The sequence below is a fragment of the Helobdella robusta genome (assembly GCF_000326865.2).
Source record: "Helobdella robusta unplaced genomic scaffold HELROscaffold_5, whole genome shotgun sequence".
NCBI classification, from domain to species: Eukaryota; Metazoa; Annelida; class Clitellata; order Rhynchobdellida; family Glossiphoniidae; genus Helobdella; species Helobdella robusta.
The window spans coordinates 1,988,362-2,014,747 of record NW_008705254.1 but is presented as its reverse complement, the minus strand read 5'-3'; the positions used below and the strand labels follow the sequence as shown (position 1 = coordinate 2,014,747).

The window sequence follows — 26,386 nt, the reverse complement described above, 5'->3', positions numbered from 1 at the left end:
AGTAAATAGAAAATTAAAACAAACCTTTCGACGTCATCTTCTTCATCGTCACTCTCGGGCCGTTTACGTTTTCTTAAAATTAAAAAAAAACATTGTAAAGAAAATAGGATCTGATTAATGAATCAGTGAAGTTTTTTATTTACATAAAAAAAGTACACAATCAAGAAGTACAAAATCAAGCTGCATCAGACAAGATAGAGATTAATCGGACGAGATCATGAAAATGTCAGACTACAGTACAGCTATGTGACACTAACTATCCTTATATTTCTATGTTTAAGTTTAAAAATTTTTCAATTCGAATCCAATAATATTTTTACGTTTCATACTCTTAAACTAATAACGATTAAATGAATGCACCACCTTGTGGATGAACTTCTTTCTTCTTTCAACTTGAATCTGCGAAAATAAATTTATTTTTACAACTATTAGTTTACAAAAATATCGGAAGACAAAAATTTTTCAATTTTTAACTATATTGAAATAATTTTTCTGAAACTGAACGAAATTACTCTGATCAGTTTAGAAACAAATTAAAAAGCACTTATAAAAAACTGTGAAATAGTTTTTGAACAAAGTCGTTGTATTCATTCTGTTTATTTTAATACTGAAACTTACTTTAACCTAAAGATTTATGCCAATATAAAATCAATTAGCACATCCCACGCACTTGCAATAAAATCAGAAACATCTGCCCAAACAGTTAGCAACGGGTTAGCAAACAAACAAAAGCAAGTTAACCTTTCAACGTCGTCATCTTCCTCTTCGTCGTCATCTTCATCATCACCGTCATCTTGACCGTTGATTTTAAAGAGTGACTTGATTTTCTTCTTGTCTTTTTCTTTCTCCTCTTCAGATTTCTCCCGAATAGAGGGTTTCTTAATTTCAGGCAGTTTATCCTTGCATATCTGCATATTAGGGCATGGCTTACATTTCAATAATGTTGTGAAATCGTTAAATCTAATATTGCAATCAATGCAAATAATGTTATCTTATAAACTATTTTTGCTGAATAATGTCGAATGTTTACTAGAAAAATTTAAATAAAATTGCAAATAAGATATAAACGTTGAATATCTTAAACCGTATTCATTGATATTTCATTTAGATGATGAAGAATGACACAAAAAGCAAGAGACCACCATATTAGAGCCCAAAGACAGAAAGTGATCATAAGATCATATCACTGCACTTCAATGCCTGCCAACTTACCTGTTCCTTTTTAGATGCCAGCATTTCCAGCTGTTTTATCCTCAATTTCATCCAGCTGTCATAAAACTTTTTGATGTCGTTGGTTTCTCCTCTCAATGTTTCCTCAAACGAGCTCTGTGTTCAGAAAATTGGGGTGTATTTTCGGTGAATTATAATTTGCATAATCAGTGAAACAAATAATAAAAAAATTTAGTTAAAAGAATGAAGATTAGAATTTCAAACATAACATGCAAGTACATCAATCTCAATAATACAATAACAATTATTCAAATTTAAAAAAATTATGTGGGAACAAAAAAAACGTACTAAAGAGTCTTGATTTCTGATATCTATAGAAGCCTGCCTCCTCTTCTTTTTGATGTTTTCACTCGTTGATAGTATCTTTTCGTGTACCTGCTTCAACTTTTTCACATAATTCTCCGCTCGACTACTCTTAATGAACTTCTTCAACTGAATAATGTTTTTTCGTTGAACAATATCTAATAACAAACTGATTAGCGTTTCAAATAACGTGACCAAAATCACTTTGAATATAAAATTCTAACAGATAGATGAGGCAAAGAAAGGGAAAACAATTTTCAAACGAAAATTTAATTCACTGACACAACATTCCTAGCAAAAATAAAAATATCTAAACAATCAACACGAAGAATCTTGATCCTAGCAATAGCAATCAGAAAACTGCAAGACAGACAAAGTGTTGAGAACCTGAATGGTAAGAGGCAGGACAAGCTCGGGGAAGCCGACAGTGTGCGAATACAATGAACAGTAATATAACAGCAATTCAAATATTTCATCCATGGCAGCATCCTGCAAATTTTAATTTTTTATCAATTAAAATTCATTTTAAAAGTTTGATTTATGATTCAGTTGCCAAAAGTTCACTCCACAATTACTTACCAGAAAAGCCTTTTCCTTGAGTTCGTTTTTGTTCATTCTCAAACAGCAAGCGAACGTACACGACTTCATAGATGTCTGCTTCGGGGTACTTTTGAACAGTTGCAACTCTAGCGGCTGTTGTGAAAATTTGAAGTAAAACAGTCAAAATAACTTACATTTAAAATATGAACTGTAATGTTTATGAATGAAGGCAGATTATGTTTGGACAAGTTGAGAGATTACCTCTAGAATGATTGGCAGGACAGGTATGTAGACACTCGTTTGCTCAGAGAGGCGAGCTAGCACACGTGCACAGAACAATCGCAGAGGCATGTATGCCGGTGAGTGATTCAATCTTAAAATAACAAAATTTATTTTTTTAAATTTTATTACTCTAAATGTAAACAAGCAAATATAAATGCAAGGCATGTAGGATGTCACAAAAAAACTTTAATGGAAAACCTAAAAAATTTTAATGTATATGACAATCAGAAGATAAAAGGTAAATGAATGAATGGGCAGGTAAAATGAATTAGAAAGAGAGGGGCAGAAAAGTAAACAGTGAAGTTTCAGTTGAAAAGGTTAGAGGAAGAAAAATGTGGAGTCAATTTCAACACAGTTCACGCAGAACATTATCGACATGAACATAGGAACAACATTCATTTGGAACCTAAAAAAAACTAAGAAGCTAACCGAACACAGCCGAGTATTATTTCAACTAGTGGATGTTGTAGCGATTTGATAAATTTGTTGTCATTTTTCTGGCCAACAAGTTGTCCCCAGATGGACATAGAGTGACAAAACTGCCAGTTGTTCACCGATTGCAATGATTCCTGCATTCAATTTTCCAATACAACACGTTCAACAATTGATGTTATAAACATTTTTTCAATTTTTATAAATTAAACCATTAAAATTATTAGTTAAAAAAAAACAAATGAATAAGCAAACTTTTTTTTTTGACTGTAAGGCACTGTGTAAATGCCTGGCCATCTGCTGCAAAAATGTGAAGCAGCAGTTGTAGGCCACATCAGGTTTCAGGCAGTACAACTCAACGAGAGACTGCTTCATGAAGTTTATTGACGGCAGACTCGTTGCGTTCGTGAAACGACAATTTCGCATGCATGACAAGTAGAGGTTCTGGAGGTAATTTTTTAAAATCATCAATTTCTGTCATCTGCAACAAACTTCCAACTACCATTGGAGTGGTGAAGTTAGTTCAGCGTCAAAATATTTTAAGAAAAAAAGAATTAAGAAAATTTAACTGCACGAAAAGCTTGACAAAATTCTAAGAAATATGTTTATCAGTTTCATATGAAGAGGTAGAATGTTCAAAAACCAACATTAAAAGTGAATTTGATCTGTTTTTCGTTGAGGTTGTTCATGAGTTTGAGAAGACACCTGAATGAGATAATCCTTATTGAATCTTCTGACGTGCCCCAAAGTTCAATTAGTTGCTGCAATTGTTTGTTTGTTTGTTATACATATCAGTAGAAACAAGTTACTTTTGTTTAAAATAGATTTATTATTTACATGTCAGCTCAGATATAAATAATCCTGTCCATTATTACTCAACTGCACAAGTTGAAACACACCTCTGCTATCAACTAGTTCACTTAACACTCCTTGTCCCCAGTATATGCAGCACTTATATGATGTGTTCATGTCAAGCACTTTTCATACGTGTTTCTTCTGTTTTATGTACATTTTAAAAAGATTTTAGAACAATGGTCTCCTCTGTCTAACGCTTACTACTGCTCCAAGGTTTCTCACTCCAATCAAGATTCAGTAATAATAAAATATGAGTGCATATCATTGCCTCAACAATTTATTTGAATGGAAGTTTTTCAGATGACAGAGCAATGGCAAAATGTAGAACTGTTCTGCACATGCACAACCAGATATTACATTAAGATTAAATCCTGTTTCAACTTGGTCCTACATTATATAACACAAACATGTATGACATAATGTCACTTTAACTATTGTAAGATTCGTACAACACTATGACCCAATTGTAAACATTTCAGTTTTGTCCATTTGTTATTATCATTAATAATTATATAGAATGACTGAATGATGGAAAACTACCTTGATGAATATTTTCACAAGTTTGTGATAGCAGAGGTAGAATGGCACGAGTTCAAGCACATGCTTCATCAACTGCAACATGCTACCCTCATTCCCCTTGCTGTACTTCACGAGCTACAAAAATTTTAATAATAGCTGAACATTTTTCAAATGTCTAATAGATATATTTGATAAGATGAAATTAATTATATTCCTTTGATGATAATGTTAACAAATGAAACCAAGAGCAAACTCATGCAAGCATTCACTATCCGTGAACTGAAAATCATTTGAAACTTATTAATCTCTGATAAAATTTAAAAAAATACCTTGAGAACATCCGTTATGTATGCCTTCACCAATAACTTGAAACTTTTCCAATTTGTACCGTGAGATGGCAGAACTAATTTTTTTGAGTGTGATGGTGGTACTGGCAATGATAAATGTTTCAGCAGCAATGGAATGAGATCAACTAGACAGACGTTCATGATTTCACTGTAAACTGGAAATGATATGGGAGTAGTGGAAAAATTATCCCTCTTTGAAAATTAATATCATGAATTTAATGATTAAAAAAGACCCCTGCCCATCACATGCAAAATAATTATAAAATGACAGTGGTATCATTATAACAATAAGAACGATGGCATACCATTAACCCCCTCCACGATATAGTTATTTGTCGAACTTTCATCTTCTTTAGATGTGCCAAACACGACAGCTGCACTGAAGGCAGGCACTATCTCTTCCAGGCCCAGTCTTATATTTGTCTGGTACAAAGTCATTGTATAAGGTTCATAAAAATGAAATTTTTGGTTTATAATTTTAAAAATGTTTTTAAAGCCATATATAAATAAATTCATATGAACATACTCTCAATAAATTGCTCCACTTTTTCACCATCTTCAGTGTCACCAGTGCCTGGCCAGGTCTGTTCTTTTTTTTCTTACCCTTTTTATTAACTACAGCAGGGGAATCTTTATCATCATCATCACCACCACCATCTGAAGTATCTTCATCACTGGCAACCTAATTTAAAAAGACAATCAATAATCAATCAAGAAATAACTCAATGTGTGATTTGCCTGACATATGTCATTAGTTCCCTTTTTTTTACTCAACATGTAAGACACCTGATATATAGATCCGACCTTAACCTTGCCCTTTTTAATTAACGATTCATGATTAATTATAAATTAATAACGAAATTGAACTATTTACTATGTTGATAAAGACAAAAGTTTCTAACAGTCATCTTTGAGTGTTCACTTTTTTCTCCATCCTCATCATCATCGTTGTCCTCCTCCTCCTCCTCTTCATGTTCATCTCCATCGTCGTCACTTACCTCAAAATTTAGCAAGCCACCATCTTCTCTTTTCAGGAATTCGGCAAATTCCGCATCTATCGTAGAAAGATTTTTTAGACTGTTTTGTAGTTTTTTCGCCGACATACTTTTGAAAACCAAGTAACTTCCGATAATGTAAATACTAAATATACAACGAAACGTGAAGTTCTTTTTGATACGGCTGAATTTTATAACAAAAAACACGTGCGAGAAGAAACAACAACAAACAGTGATGGGTCTATTATTATCCGAAGATTATCGATATTTCTTTCAAAAAGGCAAGGCACCACACTCTTCACTTTTAAATGATCCAACCCTCCAACCAAACAATTATGTTATTGTAAAAATTGCATGCTCCAGTTAGGTTTTATGTTATGTGATGTATATGTATGGTTGTGATAAATTTAAAAAATAATTAGCCGATAAGCGATGTTAGAACAGTCAGAGAGTGATCTGCTCGAAAGGTTTCTGTTCGCGGCTAACTACGTGAGGACTATTCACAATAAGTTAGGAAGTGACGATTTGTTATATTTGTATTCAAGATACAAACAGGTTTCTTATTTTTTTTTTTTTTAATGTTATATTCTCATTTAGTTAGACATTGTCGACATTTACATACCGAGTCTGTGTGTAATCTGTAATGTAAAGTAATTAATAATGTAATGAAAATTTAAAAAAATAAAATTAATATTATTGAAATTAAATATTGTGTTGAGTTCAGGCATTTAGTTTAAAACTTTAAAAGGATAAATTTAGTTAGATCATCTTTCCATCTTCAATTTTTTGCTAAAATTAGCTCATTTTCTTCTGCATTTTGCCAAGTGTTTTAGAATTAATAAACTAATATTTTTGTTTCTGGAAATAGGCATTAGATGGCAATTGTAGCACACCAAGACCGGGTTTCTTTGATTTTCAAGGCAAACAGAAATGGTTAAAAAGATGCCAAAAATAAAAGTTTTTTCAAAATAAAGTAGTTTATATTTCATTTTTAGGGATGCATGGAAAGCCATTGAAAACAAATCAAAAGAAGAAAGCATGTTGGAATATATCTCTAAAGTTTCAGACATTGATCAAAACTGGGAAGATAATGTACTGAACATGTGTAATTCATTAATCATTTATAATTTCTTAAATTTTTTAAATATATATTATTTTAAAATTTTATCATAACTTTCTGTCAGCTGAAGACAGGTTCTAAAGCAAAAACTGGCCTTGGGTTAGGAGTCAGTAAATTTGTGCACCAGGAAAATGATTTAAATGAAAATAATAAGTCAATATTTGATTTTTGTCAAGAAGGAAATTTGGAAAAGCTAAATGAGATGCTAAAACCTAGTCAAATCGATGACAAAGACGAAAATGTAAGTTCAATGAGTCTCTTCTAGATCTTTGATTTGCTTTTATCTTATATGCCACATAGACATACACCATGATATATATCAACATCGTAAATACATACGAGTGTTTGATTGGAAGTTTTGATTTTGAGCCTATCACTATTTCTTAAAGATAGTATTCCCTGCTTCACTTTTTTCCAACTTTTCCTCTTCACTGAAAAATTTTCATTCAGATCCAAAACTAAATACCAGCAACTCTTTCCCAGGATGTTTGTCCTTGTCTTACATGTCAGCATTCTTGAGGGACTTTGCTACCATCTTCGTCTATCTCAATTTAATTCATTCAACTCATTTATCCCCAGTTATTTAATTGCTAGATTGTATTTCCATTTAATCTTTGCAGTTGTCCTGTTTTCACAATCTTTTCTTGTTCTTAACAAATATTTTTTTGTATTTCACATTTGAACATTCAGTTTTTTATGCATGTATCATACTTTAACCTTTTAATCCAGAAGTATGGAAGCCCTTCTTAATATTCTGCAGCACCTTACCCAGATAAAAAACTTCAAATTCTTTCCTTAGCTTGGAATTAATTGCAAACTTTTCAATAGTATTTTAAAGATGACATGAAATTCAACATTGACAGGGCATGTCTCTGCTTCACTGGAGTTGTGATAGAGGGAATATTGAAATTGTAAAGTACTTGTTGGAGAAGGGGGCTAATATCAACCTGCAAGTAATGTTTTGGCACATTTTTAAGTTTCATATATCAACATGATATACCACTGACTTCTCAAAATTCTTATCTTCATTTATTTATTTATTGCAAGCAAAAATTAATATCATAATTTGAGCGTTACAGTCTCACGTAATTATTATATAAATCAATTTCATACATGTTTCATACTGCCAGGATGATGAACTACAGACAGCTCTACATTATGGTAATTGATGTTCGGTAAATTTAATGATATAAATTTTTTTTGTAATTTAACTATTTTTATTTTTAGTCTGTAAAAAAAAGCTATCATCTTTAAGCCCTTATGAATAAAACAACTGTCGCTCATTGCTTAGAAAACCGCCGTTTAAAAATTAGTTTTTAAAAATCACGTCTTATTTGTTCACAGTCAGTTATCATTTATTCTTAACAAACAGCTGCTTTCTGCAACTATATTGAAGTTGTGAAAGTTTTAATAGAACATGGAGCTGACTGCAACATAGAAGACAGCAGCAAGTGCACGGCAAAAAATGTTGCCACCTCAAAAGAGATTGTTGAAATTCTATCCACGCTATCATGATATTTCTTTTAATAAACCGTTTGATTTTTATTCATTTTTATTAAAGTTTGATTCTTTAAAATCGTAGTCCATTCTATAAATGATTAAAGCTACAAATCTGAATTAATTTTTCCCTATTGTAGTTATATACTATACTAATTTTAATATTTCGATCTTTTTAAAATAATATATTCATTATTCGACAATTCAAATCTAAAAGTTCATTTCAACAAGCAAGTGACTGTTTAATAACAGCACAGTCAAATTTGACAAACGGCAACAAATTGATACATATTAAGGTTTTCACAGTTAATTGTCCTTTTAATTTGTGATCAAGATCAAATAATCTTAGTAACAAGAACCATGTGCAACCTGATGGGATCATAAATTTAAAAAGTAAGCATTACAAAAATGCTGCTGTTTGTGTTGAAGAAGTCATCATCATCGTCATCGTGTTGGATGTCACAGTGACATTTTTTTATTCTTTCCTCCAGGTCTTTCTGATTTAGAATATTTGTACCAACCTCTCCATAACCGAAAAGCCCAAGAAGTGGCACTCCTGGGTATAATTTTTTGAAGATTTTTGATTCAACGTTGAGTCTGCCCCTGTAGAATTGTGAACCACGAGCCACACACGAAAACATGAAAGCAAGCATCCTGTGGTTGTACTTGCTGACATCAAAATTGGATACCATTCCTTCTGACTTGCCTGATTGCAATTACACAATTGTAAATACATACGTTAAATGAATTCATTATTTATTTAAGCAACCTTCATGATTACCTTCAAATTTTTCCCTTAAAAATGGTATGAATTTTTTCAACTCTGACTCAATACTGATTTCTTTTTTACAAAAAATGTTGAGGACCACAGAAGCGGTATGAACATTTTGATTGCCTCTAAATATTAAACCAATTGACGTTGTGTATTTGTCCCTGTTAACAATTTATAATATTGAATTGATTTCATTTAATATATGCACTAATGGAAACAATTTCATTAACCTTACCCAACAAAAATTCGGTCGACCTGGCAGCCTGCTACGATACATTTGTAGTGTTTGCAAAATGTTCTTGGCATCATTGCCTTCAAATCGTCATAGAAGAATAATACTAATTTTGGCGTCTGTACGTTTCTATGATCATTTTTATTGTTCTTTTGGGGACAAAAATTGTTTGAAGCATCATCACCTGCAATGTTATCTCACTGTTCGTAACGTGTATAACATTTTCTATTTAATTATATTTCTGTTCTTATGTAATTAAAATATACTTGATTCATTAGTTTCCAAATCATAGTTGCCGTAATCGTCACTTGTCCTATCCTCATTAAGCAGCATGTCATCACTGCTATTATTCAAATCTTCAAACAAGGACTGGCTCAAATTTGGAAGTTTTATTTCAATGTTCAAATCTGGCCTCTTAGGAATCATAAGCAGGCTGGCTGCTTCTGAATTTTCATATTCTTGTATGTTTACACAGTTCCAATCAGTTGCTATGAGTAATAGAAATAAATATAAATAATTTGATCAATTTATATTATTGTAGTGCAAGACCTAATAAATTGAAAAAGCGGATAATGCATAAATGCAATAAAACACAGAAAACCAATTTCATTTATAACATTTGCATTTCAGTTTTTTAATTACTCGCCTATTTTTATAAAAAAAAATGCCAGTGTGTTACATTCCTCCAATTCGTGACACGTGTGTCATTCATTAGGAAGCTTTCTGTATCATTACAACAAAGTCATCTTTTATATTATAAAAAGTTCATCATTCTGTAATCATTTTGATTCTATAGTTGATCTAATCTTTTTCATTCATTCTATGACTTTCAACTCATTCCATGAAGTGATACAGTGTTTTAATAACTTAACAAAACGTTATTAATATTATTGAACTGATAATTAAAATTCAAGCATGCAAATATTCAAGTGTTATTTGAAAAAATAAAACTAAATTTTTAACCAATAATTCCGTCAGATATAATTTCAATGTAAGAGCAGGAAGCTGGCCACATCCTTTTTATGTAATTGTGAAAGCTTAATCTTTCTCGTTTGGCAGCTCTTGGTAGCCGGCTTGTAGGTACAGATACATAGGATTTATCAAGTTTCTCAGTAACAAAAGCTAAAACTGTTTTTGGTTCTATGGAAATATTCTGAAATTTGTTATATGTAAATGGTTGTATAATGTCAAGATATAAAAATAAAAACATGAAGAATATAAATTCAATTTTATTTAAATGAAGATCGAGTTTTTTTTATATTGAGTAGTATTTTTATCACTAATTTGTTATATGTTCTTTTAAATAGTTCAAAATATGTATAAATCCATGTTTTTAAAATGTCCGTAATGCACATACAAATCAACACAAACTAAAAGATAAATTAAATAATGGAACTTTAACCACATGCAATTGAAAAGGTTTGGTCTGAGAGGGTTATTTGAGTGAAGCAAGAAAAAAGTTCTAACAAATATTACATTAGTGTCAGTGACAGCACAAAGCTAATACAATGCTAAAGTTGGATGATTCAATACTAAGTAATTATGATGATTTGCTTGAAAAAAATATGACACAGAGAGAGATTATTAAATTGAAGTATTAATTTTAAAGTTTTAACATTAAATCAAATGTTTAATTTATTAAATTTGTGGATTAAAAAAAGATACATTCATAAGATCTTCAAGTTGTTCACTTTGATGTCTCGATAGCAAACTTGAGTATTGAAAACATGTTATCTTTTTTCGTCTTTGTTTTATCCTTCTTGCTGCTTTATACCACTTTTTGCTCACACTAAAAAAAATTGTGTATTTACTTATATTATATTTTAAAACATAACAAAAAGTCATGCATTATTATCCAGTAAACCGGCATCACAATCGACGTGACAAATTTAATGAAAAATTAAAATTTTTCTTAATTAAAAAAAATAGCTGATAAAGACAAGTAAAATTTTTGTTGTTAGGAAATCATAAAAGTTAAAGGTCATTCTTTCTTTTGTACTTCTTTCTTAGGTATCAATGACAAACACACACAGCATTTATGAATATGCATGACAATCACGCATCACATACACAGAGCATAGGATAGGAAGGATCTTTCTGCATTCAAATGTAGGTCACTGCAACAGTAGGACCAGGCGTCTTTAACCATTGAGCAATCACATAACCCAAAGGAACTATTCTTAAATTAAGCAATATTTTAAGTAATTCTCTAAAGTGTGGTAATGTTTTAGAGAGCTAAATAAAATAAAGCATACCAAAAATTTTTACTGTGATATCACGTTTGACCTAACATGCTCAATTTCACTCCAAGACTGAAGTTTCTGGACAACAATCATAACAAATGTAAACTCATCCGTTTGCTCTTTTCAGCCTTTGTCTAACAGTACCTTTGTCACTAAAAGAAGCCTAACTTCAATAACGTTTTTTTTTGGTATTTCCCACAGGAATTGAGTTCCAACATTTCAAGATAAGTTGCTACACACCATCATGAACATATTGGTGAAAAAATTATTTGATAACAATTTGGTTGGCAGATTTGTGAAATTTCTAATAAAAGGTTGTTACTAAAAAATAGTTTTCAAAAACTATGAAATTTACTTCACAATCCAGAAATATATTTTTGCATTTTAATTTTTAACTACTTTATTATTGGTGCTCTAATTCATTTCACCACAAGAAAGATTTTTCCCATTTGAGATATTAATACTTTACAAAATATTTTATCCTAGGCAAAAATGTTCCTTATATTTATAATTATATTGAATTTATTTTAAGGTGCAAAATCTTTTTTAAGAAAAGACCACATCGATGTAAATTGTAAAGTTGGAGATAACTGATTACTAAATGATTAATCATGTATGAATAATTTTAATGATCGGATCACTGATAATCTAGCTAATGGTTATCCTAAAAAGGACTATTACACTCTTCCTGGGTTCAGAAGAATCAACAACATGCCCCAAACATCGCATATTAATACATGCTAAATGACTCATGTGATAATTGGGAATTTTTGTCATGTTTGAATCTAATCCAGTCACTGAGAAACAGCACCAAGCAACCTTAACAACCACTAACTAGGCCATCACGCCACCTATGATTGAAATTTGCTTACTAATTTTTCGCACATTCAATGTACATAATGATCAGTTTTTTATTCCTAGTAATTTGCTTGAAGCTTGACATAAAAAAATAAAAAGTAAACTCATAAAACATAAAAGTTAAAAAATGTTTTTCTAACTAACGTCATAAACCGGTTTACATCAAGTGCGGGTAAATGATTTAAAACATTTTCAATTATTTCATCAATATCTTCAAAAATGAACTCCATATTTAAACAAATAAAAGTAAACAATCTGATTGATCCTTTTTATTTATTATAAATTCTTAACGATGTCTCGTCAACCACGCACTAACTGAATACAAAATGAAACCAAGCGAAATTACATTTTAAAAGTGAACTATTTACATTTTGTCTAACAGGACTGTGCTGTAACCAGTGTGTTGGAGTCGGATGAAAAATATTCGACAACGACTCCGACTCTATTTTTTTTTTAAATTTATTCTCATTTTTTAAATATTCGTAGTAACATTGGGTGCTCTGAACTGCCTCTACGTGAAAGTTGTGGCCAGAGAGCAGTGCATATATATATATATATATATATATATATATATATATATATATATATATATATGCACTGCTTACTAATCAGTTTTCAATTTCAATCATAGGTGGTGTGATGGCCTAGTTAGTGGTTGTTAAGGTTGCTTGGTGCTGTTTCGCAGTGACTGGATTCGATTCAAACATGCCAAAAATCTCCAATTATCACATGCGTCATTTAGCATGTATTCATATGCGATGTTTGGGGCATGTTGTTGATTTTTCTGAACCCAGGAAGAGTGTAATAGTCCTTTTTAGGATAAGCACTAGCAATATTATCAGTGATCCGATCATTAAAATTATTCATACATGATTAATCATTTAGCATATATATATATATATATATATTTCAAAAATTCAACACTACTTACAACATTGTTCAACTTTGTTTATATATATAAACATCAGAAAGCACTGATGATGATTCATTCGGAATCGAAATATGGCCTTATTTGCAGCATGAATTCTGAAAATAAGTTTATTTTGAATTTTAATATACATATATATGTATGTATACATATATATATATATATAAATATATATATTTCTAAAATGTTGAAAAGGGAGCTGACAACCTTTTTTTGTTTATATTGTTTTTTTTCGTCAAAATATGTACAAAGCATCACGGCGACATAAAACGGTTTACCCACTCCTGTTCTAGAAAGAAAATATGCTAACCCAACCGCGACGACAAGTTAGGCTATGAAATTTTTAAATGAGCCTAAATAAATAGTCAAAAAGTAGCTAAATTACATTATTGTTTTTAGAAAGACTTCGGACATTCTGGTTTCCAAGATTTCAAAAAGCAAAAACTAATTTATTAGATTGAAAATTAAGCCACGAAAATACTCGCTGGGGACATATAAGATAGACAAATAGCATGCACTAATAACAGATTTCATAGTTACGTGTGTAATATAATAATCTCTCACTGATGGAGTAGAGAGCGCTGAACATTGAGCAAATAAATTTCAAACAAAGTGATATTTCATTGCAAAAATGGTTATTTAGAATGAACAAGCAACAGAATTACATAGAAACATTCATGTATTAACTCAATGACACAATGCTTCATTAATTTTAATTTAACAGAAATATAATGAATGATGCAAAAATAAATTTTAAAATTTCATCGTTTAAGCTTTGTAAAAATCACATTAAAATGAAAATGAAGGAATGCAGTGGAATGTTAAACAAATAAAATCAATAAAAATTATTGTAAACAGCATAGAACGATCAAAAAACGAGATTAGTAAAGTATGTTCAATTTGATATAAAAGCACATAAATTGTATCTCAATCATGCTATATTACGAAATTTCAAATATAATGAACGAGTCAGCAATGTGTATAATAATAAACACTTCACATTCTTAGAACGTAGGGTATATGTTAGAGCACTTCAATATTTGTAGCAGATATACAAAGATAGGTACAAAAAATAATTACACCATACACCAAATAATTTACAATCAAACTTTGAAATAAAGTATGTCTTACAAAGTTGAAATGATATTCACATAAAAAATCATCACGGTATTCCACATTCACAAAAGCATTGAACGAAAAACTTATTTATTCAACGCATTCAACAATTGCAAGAGGAATTGATTCGATTATTAGTTGAGAGACTTCTTGGTCGTTGAGATCCGTACTGTATGCCCGATCCCATTCTTTCCGGATCAAGTTCACCTTTCAATTCAACAACAAACAGTAAAAAAAATGTAATATCGTTATGTAAGTATGAAAATAAGACGGTAAAATTTAGTTCAATTTTAAATCATCCATAAATATATTCTACATAAATCAGCTGTAGATTAGAGAATGACGCGTTGCTTCTAAAATTTTACACATTACCCCTGTTATCTGTTATCTCTACCGCTTTACTGCAGTATGTGCGATAAATGTTCAAACTCAAATTTTCGTAGATTGAAAATCCCGCCGTTTGATTGGCATTTATTTCAACAATTTCTTTAATATAATGAAAGATTATTTTTGGTGACAGGATAAAAATATAGATAAAAATATCAAGATGCAACAATTAAAATCATCTCTCTGTTAATCAGTTCAGATGTGCATATGCATACATATGTAAATAGATATACACATGAATGTATACTTGTATACTCAAATGAATACATTCACAGAAACATACAAAGGAAGAAATCACGTAACATTAACAACCTGTTTCAATTTTTGATAGAATGATTCTGGCACACTTCAGAAATGTTTCTTCAACATTTTCTCCCGTCAGCGCACTTGTCTCCAAAAACAATAAATCTATAATAATATTTTTAAAAAACATTCAACATTTTTATTACCTCTAAGAAAGCTACCAGCCTAAACTTATCATGATAAGATACAAATTTTACTAAGTTTGTAAGTTTCCTGAAAGTAGCAAAAAATAAAAATTTTAAGTAGTTGGAAATTAGATAAAATATATGAAACGCGAAGCTATCAGTATGAACAATAAAAGCATAAAACCGTTGTCCTGAGCAAATCTGCTTGCCTCGAGGAATGTGACCTCTCTCTCCGATTCCAGATCCTTCTTGTTGCCAACTAGGACGACAACAATGTTCGAACTAGCCAGTGTCCTCGCATCTGACAACCACTTGGCAAGTGCATTGTATGTCTCACGACTGTCATCCATAATTATTACCATTGTTTGTTTGTTTGTTTGTTTGTTGAGAATAATTACCATTGTTTATTTGTTTGTTTGTTGAGACGTGCAGGTGAGAATACAAATAGTGATAAAAACCTTTAACAAGTGTAGGTACTTACATAAATAAATTTAAACACAATAATTCACTAAAGTATCATGACTTTAAATATATTCATGAATGTAGAAAAAAGTTTATGATTAAATTAAAAACTGATTGCACCATTCAAGTTATTGAAAAAATAATTGAATAAATCATGTTTTTGAACCACATAAACTGTTACAAGATAATGATATAAAAAATTATCAATTAATTAACTAATTAATTAGCTAATTAATTATCAAAAATCCAAATAATGAGGAAGTTACCTTGAAATGTCGTAAACCAGCAATGCTCCAGCCGCTCCTCTGTAATAACTTCTTGTCACTGATCTGTTTACAATGTTAATCGCCTAAATTTGTTGCTCTTTCAAAATTTTAATGATTATTCTTGTTAAATCAAATGCAAAATAAACTATTCTCTAAACTTGTTTTAGATTTTTTGGAAATTGCAATGTGTGCAAATGAGCATATTGAAATTGGAGCCAAACATATATTTGACTACAACTGTATTGTGGACTAAATTTAGTTTATATAAAAGTTTTTGAACTAATGTTTAATGATGTCTCATTTATTAAGACTATAATTCTTTTTCTAACAAATAAATTAACAAAGAACAATCATGTCAAATAATGAAAAAGTTTTACAATAAAAAAATTAAAATAATAATTAGCATTTGAGATAGGTCTACCATTTAATTAACAACTCAACAAAAATGTAAATATAAAGATGAAATATCATTTTGATCAACAAAACCTGAATCTTTCCTGGCCTGCTGTGTCCCAAATTTGCAATTTGACCTTTTGACCACCGATGTTTACAAATTTACTGCCAAACTCAACCCCAATCGTGTGAGTAGAATCCTTTTTAACTGCACGGATGAATTCAGTAAAAAATATTTTTCCGGTCAATTTTAAGTTGGCAAAATTAATACTAATCCTGTTACTGATATGAGAATTGATGGTTAATAATAATGAAAAATTAATTTCTAACAAAATTTCAAAATTTTTAATTGAGACTTTAATAATTAGCACAAAGATTTATTATAAAACTTAGTTTAGGTTTACGTTTACTACATAAATGGGGCAAAGTCAGAGATTTAATCCGATGAATGTGCCCTAACCCAATTAACCTAATTCAAAACTTTTCTGTCTATGTTGTAGTGAGGTATTTATCATAATTACATAGTTGAAAAAAATAATGGACTAAATTCCATTTCATTTTATTAACTTCATTCCTTGATTGCAATATAAATAAGCATGTACTTCAAGTTAAAGATATGGCTTAAAATACTACAAGTTTATATTATATGCATTATATTTTACATACATACACCAACATTTATGAATTCAATTATAAATCCTATTTTTAACCACCTCTAAATTGTTATCATCAGACATGTTGACACAAGAAGTTAAAAACTAAAATATAATATTATTTTATATATAATATATAATAAATAAATTTAAATATTTTTTAAAAATACAGATTATTACTAACTACTAATTAAATTAAATTATTAATAATAAACAGGTGTATATTTCAAATTAACAATTAATTTAATTTTGTTATGAAATTTATAATTTATATTAATTTATTTAATTATTAATTAATTAATTAAATAGTTATTTATTTTTCTAACAAAAAATTAAAAATCTAACACTTGTTTTCAATAAATTGATATAGCAAACATGACTTTCCAGTCCCAGCACTGCCAATGACCAAAAATTTGAAGAGGAAATCTTGTATTGAAAATTAATAAAATTATTCAATTAAATTTTAATTTTACTTTATTTATGAAATGAAATAATAAATAGACAGATGAATAGTTCATCCTTTGAAAAGAAAGTTATGTCATCAATGTTGCGTTTTATTTTCATTTATTTATTATAAATTTTATAATATAAATTTTATATTAGTAAAAAAATACGATTAATTAATTAATTTAATATTAATTATTATAAAAAAATTGTATTTTCATGAAAATGATAAATTTTACAAAATTACAAAGCCCGACATGGAAAATAGTTTTTTTTAATGATGCATACACTTTAAAGTTTCAAACATAAATAAAAAGGTTGAAATATTCAAACCGTAATTGTCCGTCATTTTAACAAAAATTGGTGATTCCCAGCAGATGCATAAGCAGTAAAATGAAAACGAATCTGAAGATTTCAACACCACGACAAAAAGCCTGACATAGATATTAACATATTAGAGAGATAGTAATGAAAAAAAAGGTGCTTGAGAGGTTACTTTCTTATACAATATAGAGATGGACTTTACAATAAATAATGCTGATGCTTTAAAAAGTAATTACTGATAATAAATCTCACGATTTCAGTAGTAAATGTTAATAATAAATGCAAAGTGCAATCAATCATTCCTTCAATCATTCAATTAATCAACCGATTATTTTGTAAAGCGTTATTTCCGCAATGTTCAACAGCGTTTGCATAATTTGTAGGTCAAGTTTTTTGTAGTGAGGTTTTTCCTCATGCAATAAATTACAAAATATTTAAATTTCTTTTTAGTTTATTTTAAAAAGAGAACAGTAAAAAAATTCATGTTGTAGCGGATAATAATTAATATATTGAATTAATAACCCTTTATTCAAAATTAGCCATCAGCTAGATTTTTAAAAGAGTGTTTCAAATTAATAACTATTTGAAAATAATTTAATGAAAATATTTAAAATCACAATGTTTAATAGTTCGAACAGTACCAATAAACCAAAACCTAATGCATGACGTAATGGCAGCGATGAATGAAACTCCAAGCTGGCAGAGAGATGTCATAAAGCGATGATTGTGTAGAGAACACGTTGTTTAAAATGATGTGTATGGAGTTATGGTGTATACATGTATATATATATATATATATATATATATATATATATATATATATATATATATATATATATATATATATGCAATATGCATATATCCATTTGGTATAAAAGAGTAAAAGGTTTCCAATGCTTTCGAATTATTACCTAGTGTGAAGTAATCTAAATATTTAAAATCAAATTAAATTTATTAATTCAAAACATAATTTTCCCTAGTATGGGGCTACTATTTTCGAAGTTGTACAATCTCTTTTCTACATTGCCACAAGCAAGAATTTTAATGGTGGGTCTGGATGCTGCAGGTATGTGTAACCACGAGTGCATGTTTATGTATAGAATATTAGATCATCCTATCATTATGACTAACTTATATTTTTTAATAATTATGTTATGTGTATAACTTCAACAAAATTTAAATTTATTAATTTTCGTTGAAGGGAAGACGACGATTTTATACAAAATAAAATTGAACGAAACTGTGTCAACAATTCCGACAATTGGTTTCAACGTCGAGACGGTATGTCCTATGAAGGGCGTACAATTTACTGTCTGGGACGTTGGAGGTCAGGAAAAGATAAGAAGACTTTGGAAACACTATTATCAAAATACCGACGGTTAGTTGATCATAGTTGTCAAGTTTTCGAAGTTGTACAATCTTTTTTCTACATTGACACTAGCAAGAATTCTAATGGTGTAAATGATTTTTTGAGTTAAGCGATACAAATAAACAAATAGCTATTATTATTATTCGTTATTTTGTATATTGTTAAAACCGTTGAATTACAAAAAGGAATAGAAGTGAAGCACTCGACCTGAACGCCTAATTTTGTATATTAGCTCTAATCAATCATCCAAACCTAGAACCCGAACCCCTCTGATAGGATGTCTATCTAACCGATTATAGCGTCATTGCTGCTCTTGCATTTGATGAAATTTTATTAGTTATTTCAAGTATGCATCGTAGCACTACAACTACTGCCAGTTAAAAACAATGTCTAACAAAATTGCACTATAAAAACAAAAAACTTTTTAGCTGAAATTACGCGAATTTTTTATGTGTCTTTAGTTTCTTGCCGTATCAACTTTCATTTATTTTTTATGCATTTTACGTAGCATGATTTGAGTAGTATTCTGGATTAATTTTTCATTTGTATCATTTAATGCAGGATTAATATTTGTCGTGGATAGTTCAGACGTTTGCCGAATGGAGGAGGCAAAGGAGGAACTGATGAACATTTTAGAAGATGACGCGATGAAACACGTTCCTGTCCAAATTATTGCCAATAAACAGGATTTACCAGGTTTTTTAATAATTTAAATATTCATAAGCACTGCAGGAAATCGTTTAAAAATTGTGATCGTTGCATTAGTTATTGAAATAAGCTTCTTGAATAAGAATAATTAACATTCCATGTGAAATTTGTGAAAAAATTACTTCAAGACCTTTACGTAAGCGAAAAAACGTTAACTAATTTATCAACGAAATTTATTTAATTTAAACTTTTGACAGGAGCACTGAAACCGTATGAAATTGTTGAAAGATTGTCTTTGAATAAACTGTTAACAAGCAACCAGTGGCATGTTCAAGGTGCATGCGCGCCCCAAGGGGAGGGTCTTTACGAAGCACTCGACTCCATGGGCTCCATGGTCAAGCAGTCAAGAAAACGACAGTTTTGAATTTTGATTAACTTTATTTTTTTTTCAAAAATGTGATGCTAAACCATAATTTTATACTAAAGTTTTATACCGAGTTAAATTATTTTTTTTACTAAACTATCGCTACACACTTTTTCATTTTTATCGAAATTAATGTGTATCGATTTTTTTCTGTTTTTTTTTTTTTCTTAGCATTATTCCTTCTTTGCCATGCTGCTTTAAATCAAATTCAGATGTAAATTTATGGAAATTAAGAACTGCCTTGAAGCTTTCAATGGCTGTTGCGTGCCAGTTCAATAGTGTTCATAAATAAAAAATAACCGACAACGACCAGATTTTGTAAGTTTCACGTTGTATCAAGCTGTTTGCGTTGGAACGGATCACAAAAAATTGAAAGCAGAGGAGCCGACGAATCACACGTTCCACCTAAACCTGTTTAACGTTTGCGTCATTATTGTATCGTAGCTGTAAAGAATACTAAAAAAGAGAAAATGAAACAACTTTCTATATTAAAATATTTATTTATTAGTCAAAATAGATAGATAAATAAGTATATTACAAACTATACATACAAAACAGATAGATAAACAAATATTTAAACAGACTGAAAATTTCAAACATTTCGATCATCTGTTTGTAGTAACTATAACGACTTCTGTTTCGGGAATGAACTGAGTCTCAATAACTTCAACGTGTGAACTAACTGAATTATCAAAGAGATATAAGTTATCATCGGCAATACTTTTATTGTTCGGAATCATCACAGCGGAATCAGATTTATTAAGCAGTAGTATTTTGTTAGCACTTGATGTTCGATCATCAGTACAATTTTCATTACCTGAGTAAATATTGCCGTCACCATTGTTAGTAATTGCATTTTTATTGAAACAATAATTTTGCCGAAAATTAGTTAGTTTACTGCTTACTGCAGAAGTTTTTGTCATTTTGTCTGAAGATATTGTATCCACAAGTTCGCAAGTTGATTTCAAGTTGGTGAATGAGGAAGACTTTGAAATAGAATTTGTGCTAGTGTGAAGCAATTGAGAGAGGCATGCTTTCGCTGCATGATAATTATTATTTGTTAGTATTTTTGAATTTCGAATTTTCGCACTATTGGTGATTATATTATTTTTTGATTTTGTCTGAAGTTTTCGTTTTTTATGAACAGGAGATGGATGGTAGTCGTGGTCATTGTCATCATTTCTGCCTCTCTTTATTCCATTATTTTCTGTATCATCATCACCGTCACCACATTCATCATTACTATTATCACTTTCATCAAACATTTCTTCAATTTTGTAGGTGTCATCATCCTCAACGTCTTCTTCGTCATCATCATTTACTCGCTTCCTTACGGAATTTATATTTTTCGAGTTGACATTTTGCAGCAGATTATTATCTGTATCTTCAGATGGGAGAACGTTGACGTAATGCGTGCTAGTTGTGGCGAGCTTCTTCATAAAGAGCAGAGGATTCTTTTGCCATTCCAACTCTTTACTGTGTTTTCTCATTAGATGCCTTTTCATTGACTGTATTCATTTCAAAAAGTGAACAGTTGAAAACCACCATTAAAAATTTTATTTCAACGTTAAAAGATTTCAAATTCTAAACAACATATCTCTAATTGTTTTGGATCAATGGAAAATTTTTTAACTTGCATTAGTTTAAAAAAATGTTGACAATGAAATAAAATAAACATATTAACCACAAATCTCTTGATGGTGACATCACAGTATTTACACGTGAGCACAACGCCTCCATGGTATTCATTAATATGCTTCGTCAGCTGGAATTTCAGCACAAATTTCCTATCGCACAAATGGCATTCATATTTAGGACCACCCTTCACAAATTTAAAAAAGTGATTATTAGAATACAAATATAAATTCAACTGTATACTATTTTGATGAAATCTATTTCAGTAATAGAAAAACGAACATTGTGCCAGAGCATATGCCTCCGTAGTTGTTCTGGATATTTGAATGAAATGTTACAATGGTGGCACTTGAAATTCAGGTTACTGGAATGAGATAGCTGATGTTTGTACATGTTGCCCTTCTGATTGAAGACCTTACCACACTCAGGGCAGATGTAGGACGGAGGAGCATCCTTGTTCTTCAAATTAGGATGCATCCTCAGAACATGAGAGTCATAGGAATTCCTGCCCTTCAATACTTTTTGACAGACAGGACATGTCTTGTACTTACCCTCTCCATGTTTCTATCAGACAAAAATATAACATTATGAGTGACACCACACAATTAATAGAAATTATTAATATAAAAATAATAATAAAATAAAATAATGGAATTAATGTAAAAATTAAATGATGAAACAATTATTATGAATGAGAACATGATTAAATTAGCAACATTTTCAACGGTATATTGTACAAACTTGGATATAATGCTCCTTTAGGTATTCCCTATGATGAAATCCTTTTCCACATTGTTCACAAATATGATTTTTAGCTCCATGCGTGATGGCATGTTTGTGTAGAGATGCAACACTGGAAAGAACCTTCCCGCATACATCGCACATCGTTTCTTCCGTTGATTTTGTTTCATCATCATAACAATCGTTAAATGCTTTGATCCTAGGTTTCCTTTCTTTGTATGATCCCTTATGAATTCCGTCTATGCTACAAACATGATTTTTAAAGGCTTTTAACCCACGAATCCTCTTGCCACACTTTTCACAAAAAAAATTTTTAACGCGAGTGTGTGTTTTCATGTGCCTTCTCAGGTTGGATTGACTGCAAAACGTTTTATGACAAGTTCGGCAATGTTTCAAGTCTGCACCTTGAGAATCCTCTAATGAACTCTTTTCCAATAATTTTTTTACACTTTTTTCCTCATCCAAATTTTCACCATTTAAAACCTCTACTTTGCAATTATTATTTTTATTGTTAGGATCTACAGAATATTCATCTCTGGAAACGTTTCGATAAATTTCATTTTTTTCTTTACCAAGGGGAACGAACTTCAACAAACCATCTACTATAAACTTATCATTAATGAGCACTTTACCTGTGTAGAAATGTATTTGACATACTACACAGTAATAGCTGTATTTCCTCATATGCACTGTCATCATATGTCTACCCAAACTTTTTTTTGTTGCCATAACTCTGTTACAAATCTCGCAGGTAAAATTGGATTTACTCGATGGTTTATTATCTTTTAATTCCAAATCAATGTTACTAATCGCACTAGCTTCTGGAGGGCATATATGATTTGTGAAAAACGGCAGACCACATTTATCACACGTGTGCTGGGGAGCATGTTTGTGTTGGTGTCCTAGCAAGCTTATTAGTCTTTTAAACACTCTTTTGCAATCTGGACAGGGATGGAGTCCCTTTTTTTTGAAAAATTGAAAACTGTATTTACTGACATCATCTTTTTCAAAGTTACAACTGACACCAAGTTTTTTCAAATGACTTTCTATGGTTTTGCAATGAAGGCATACTTTATCACAGAGAATAATCTCAGAATTTTCAACATCAGATATGTCATCATTAACTCTCAGAAAGATTTCTTTTTCGCAAATTCTACACTTTTTAACAAGATTTGAATGACTCCTTAAATGTTTATTTAGTTGGTTTTTACCTTTAAACATTTTGTCACAAATAATACATTTCATAGGAGAGTTATCCAAATTGTTGGAAGGTGTAACATCCATATCACCAGTATTGTTTATTCCAACTTCTGCCTCATCTTCATCGTCTTGCTGATCTTCAACTTTAAATTTAATGTGGCATTCCGTATCATTTTCAGGACTGCCACTAACTTTGATATCAGCATAATCACTAATGTCACCTCCTTCAGAGTGAGTAGCTTCCCCAATATTGCATACGTGAGCACTCTCATCAAGGCATTCACCACACACTTCACACATTAATGATGTTGTGATAGCATCATTGTCATTGCTTTCCTCACCATCATTCTTATTCATTTTTGATTGGACATATTTTTCTATGATACTACGTTTTTTAATAACAATTGAAGGTTGACTTGTTTGGCATTTTGGACACAAAAAATGATCTTCAACTGTCAATGATTGGCATTGTTGTTCAAATGTTGCACTGCAAAAGGCACAGGTTCTCACATTGTGGGAGGAACTTTTGTGCACTTTTAGTTCGTCAACAGATGAGAATAATTTATCGCACAAATCGCAAACAAAAATCACCATGGTCATTATATTATAATTTCCAGCTGTAAAGATTATTATAAAACCGTCCAACAATTTATTTGCAGCTAATCGGCAAATCCGCTGTTTAGGTAATTCTAACCCTAGCGAACGTAATATGGCGGCTCGCTGCCGACCATCCAGTAAACATCGACAAACAAAAAATAGTTTGTTAACTATAAAATGTTCACAACCGTACAAGATTAAATTAAATTATATATTTTCTATAAAGATCACATCCATCGACTGTAATTACTATCAGACACAACTATTAAAATCAGCTAGAGCAAACACAAACGATCAGCATTTTAGTTGGGATAGATGTGCATAGATTAAATAACTATTTTCAAGATTCTATACATATGCAAAGAACAAAAAAACTTGAAAATACACACATTCTCTTTCCAAGTTATCCCATAAGGTTCTACCCTTTATGAACCACGGGTAGATTGAACCAGTTGGGTAAATTTGCTTATTTATAAAAATACCGGTATTCGTTTCATAATTTTAACTATTATTTCATAAATAACTAGCTGAGTTAATCTGCCATGTTTAGCTTACGTCTGTGAATTGTCAAGTAAATGTCACCATGTGAGTTACTGTAAGTTGATGTTGCTGGTGCCAAAATACGAGCCACTGGGGTAGTAACGTTGATTTCAAAAAGATAGTCAAACATAGAAAAAGATATTCGAAATCTACAATGTGGTGGCGCCAAAGGTTTACTGAGAATTTACAGAGAATCGCTTGGTTTATTGGTTATTCGCAGTGGTAGTGATGCTCTTACTTCATTAGTTTTATCTAGAATTGATCATTGTAACTCGCTCTACTGTGATCTTCATGATTTTACACTCTATTTACACAAACATAATGATATTTAAATTAATATCCATAAAATACAAGTTAAACATATCTAACCTTTTATAAAAATTTTTAACAAAATAAAAAGTTATAAAAAATTTTCATCTTTGCCAGTTCACGATGCAAATGGTAGGTGCCAGGTGCTTTTTAACCAATAATGTTTAACCCTGGTTCGATGATAATTGTTTTATTTTATGCAAACTTTCTATTATTTTTGAAAGATTGCGCTAAAAATTATGCGCTGTAATGTCGCATGACGTCACGACAAAGATATCAACATAGACGACAGCGAGCAAAAGTGTTTGAGAATGTTTGCTGTGACGAGATGTGATTAAAATAGAAGTCACGAGACACCATTACCCAGATATGTTCGGAATAACCAGCCACCATTTGAAAACGCCCATGTAGATGTAGTTTTGTGCGAACATTGCATTGTATGGCACGAATGGTTTCACTGCAGTATGCGGTCGAGTTGAGTTGCGGTACGTATGTAGTGTATCGGCTGTTATAAAGACCTACTGCTCTGGCTGATATATTGGCTCCAATTGGTGCAATGTGATTCAATGCGGTAGTTTTTTTTTAGAAAGTTCGCAAAGTTCATAAATGTATGCACCTATAAATGTATGTAGTATGTAATTGTTGTTTGTTTGGTTTGTTTATCATAGTTTTTTTTAAAATCACATCTATTTACAGACAAATTGTAAAATAATTGAAAATTAAAAAAGTTTATGCTTATTTAAGTTCTTTCAATGCAAATTGTCTTACGTATTTTGTCTGTTGATTTGTTTATGGTAAATTAATAATTGATCATAGTTAGTTCTTCAGGATAAGGGTGCAGGTATCAGCATTGAATTTCTTGCCACCCACCTGCTGGAAAGATTCATTATTTTTTTAAATGTATTAGTTATTTTTTATTTAAGGATCCTCAACAAAATACGAACAACGAAAATAATAACAGCAAACAATTTCAACAACCGCCACAAAATAATTTTTCTAAGGTTTTAAACGCATACGTTTAATTTTATGTAAAAGCAAATGAAACTTCATCAGACTGCAAGAATATCTGCATAGAAAGGTATTTAAAAGTTATTTGCTAGAAATTTTTCTTACATATTGTTTTCACCAATGCAAATTCAATTCTATTTCTCAGTTTCTGTTACTTTCATTTCTTTCCTTGGATATTTGCGTTCATGAGTTAATCTACTGCAAATTAACATATAAATACAGTATTGTATGAATTCTACCGAATTGTTGGTATTAATCAATTTGAAGTTTGTCTTTTCAATTTTCCTTA

General features: G+C 30.5%; 6 protein-coding genes across 6 annotated transcripts; 2 read left to right on the top strand and 4 right to left on the bottom strand.

Moving 5' to 3' along the window:
- Window positions 1–632: 632 nt before the first annotated feature.
- On the bottom strand, window positions 633–4,263 carry HELRODRAFT_67682 (hypothetical protein; the record flags this gene model as incomplete). Its single annotated transcript, XM_009026873.1, has 10 exons — window positions 633–908; window positions 1,213–1,326; window positions 1,519–1,662; window positions 1,921–2,022; window positions 2,113–2,217; window positions 2,320–2,446; window positions 2,785–2,924; window positions 3,043–3,231; window positions 3,435–3,548; window positions 4,183–4,263. 10 exons carry the CDS (start codon window positions 4,261–4,263, stop codon window positions 633–635), a joined length of 1,392 nt encoding a protein of 463 aa, XP_009025121.1.
- Window positions 4,264–5,935: 1,672 nt separating this feature from the next.
- Window positions 5,936–8,138, top strand: HELRODRAFT_68450 (hypothetical protein; the record flags this gene model as incomplete). Its single annotated transcript, XM_009026985.1, has 7 exons — window positions 5,936–6,058; window positions 6,372–6,436; window positions 6,499–6,595; window positions 6,688–6,864; window positions 7,487–7,576; window positions 7,754–7,784; window positions 7,996–8,138. The coding sequence occupies 7 exons, from the start codon at window positions 5,936–5,938 to the stop codon at window positions 8,136–8,138; spliced, it is 726 nt and encodes a 241-aa protein (XP_009025233.1).
- A 327-nt stretch (window positions 8,139–8,465) lies between these two features.
- On the bottom strand, window positions 8,466–12,455 carry HELRODRAFT_163274 (hypothetical protein; the record flags this gene model as incomplete). The annotated part of the gene is made up of 8 exons (XM_009027193.1): window positions 8,466–8,489; window positions 8,642–8,826; window positions 8,902–9,053; window positions 9,123–9,204; window positions 9,391–9,612; window positions 10,088–10,277; window positions 10,790–10,913; window positions 12,370–12,455. The coding sequence occupies 8 exons, from the start codon at window positions 12,453–12,455 to the stop codon at window positions 8,466–8,468; spliced, it is 1,065 nt and encodes a 354-aa protein (XP_009025441.1).
- Window positions 12,456–14,177: 1,722 nt separating this feature from the next.
- Window positions 14,178–17,730, bottom strand: HELRODRAFT_185077 (hypothetical protein). Its single transcript, XM_009027192.1, has 8 exons — window positions 17,636–17,730; window positions 17,204–17,284; window positions 16,299–16,413; window positions 15,813–15,875; window positions 15,269–15,423; window positions 14,969–15,064; window positions 14,336–14,476; window positions 14,178–14,303 (listed from the first exon to the last, which is right to left on the bottom strand). The coding sequence occupies exons 1-7, from the start codon at window positions 17,649–17,651 to the stop codon at window positions 14,373–14,375; spliced, it is 630 nt and encodes a 209-aa protein (XP_009025440.1). The 5' UTR covers window positions 17,652–17,730; the 3' UTR covers window positions 14,178–14,303; window positions 14,336–14,372.
- Window positions 17,731–18,607: 877 nt separating this feature from the next.
- HELRODRAFT_67615 (hypothetical protein) lies at window positions 18,608–20,067 on the top strand (the record flags this gene model as incomplete). The annotated part of the gene is made up of 4 exons (XM_009026864.1): window positions 18,608–18,692; window positions 18,828–19,004; window positions 19,557–19,691; window positions 19,901–20,067. The coding sequence occupies 4 exons, from the start codon at window positions 18,608–18,610 to the stop codon at window positions 20,065–20,067; spliced, it is 564 nt and encodes a 187-aa protein (XP_009025112.1).
- Window positions 20,068–21,634: 1,567 nt separating this feature from the next.
- Window positions 21,635–23,688, bottom strand: HELRODRAFT_68515 (hypothetical protein; the record flags this gene model as incomplete). Its single annotated transcript, XM_009026997.1, has 4 exons — window positions 21,635–21,889; window positions 21,985–22,266; window positions 22,444–22,841; window positions 23,601–23,688. The coding sequence occupies 4 exons, from the start codon at window positions 23,686–23,688 to the stop codon at window positions 21,635–21,637; spliced, it is 1,023 nt and encodes a 340-aa protein (XP_009025245.1).
- Between the last annotated feature and the right edge of the window lie 2,698 nt (window positions 23,689–26,386).

What these genes read in the sequence shown, in the direction of transcription:
- HELRODRAFT_185077 (XM_009027192.1), bottom strand. An exon ending in TCAATTTATTGAAAACAAGT is followed by an intron (nt 16,414 to 17,203) that starts GTTAGATTTTTA and finishes TCATCCGTGCAG; the next exon opens with TTAAAAAGGATTCTACTCAC. An exon ending in GCAGGCCAGGAAAGATTCAG is followed by an intron (nt 15,876 to 16,298) that starts GTTTTGTTGATC and finishes CATTGTAAACAG; the next exon opens with ATCAGTGACAAGAAGTTATT.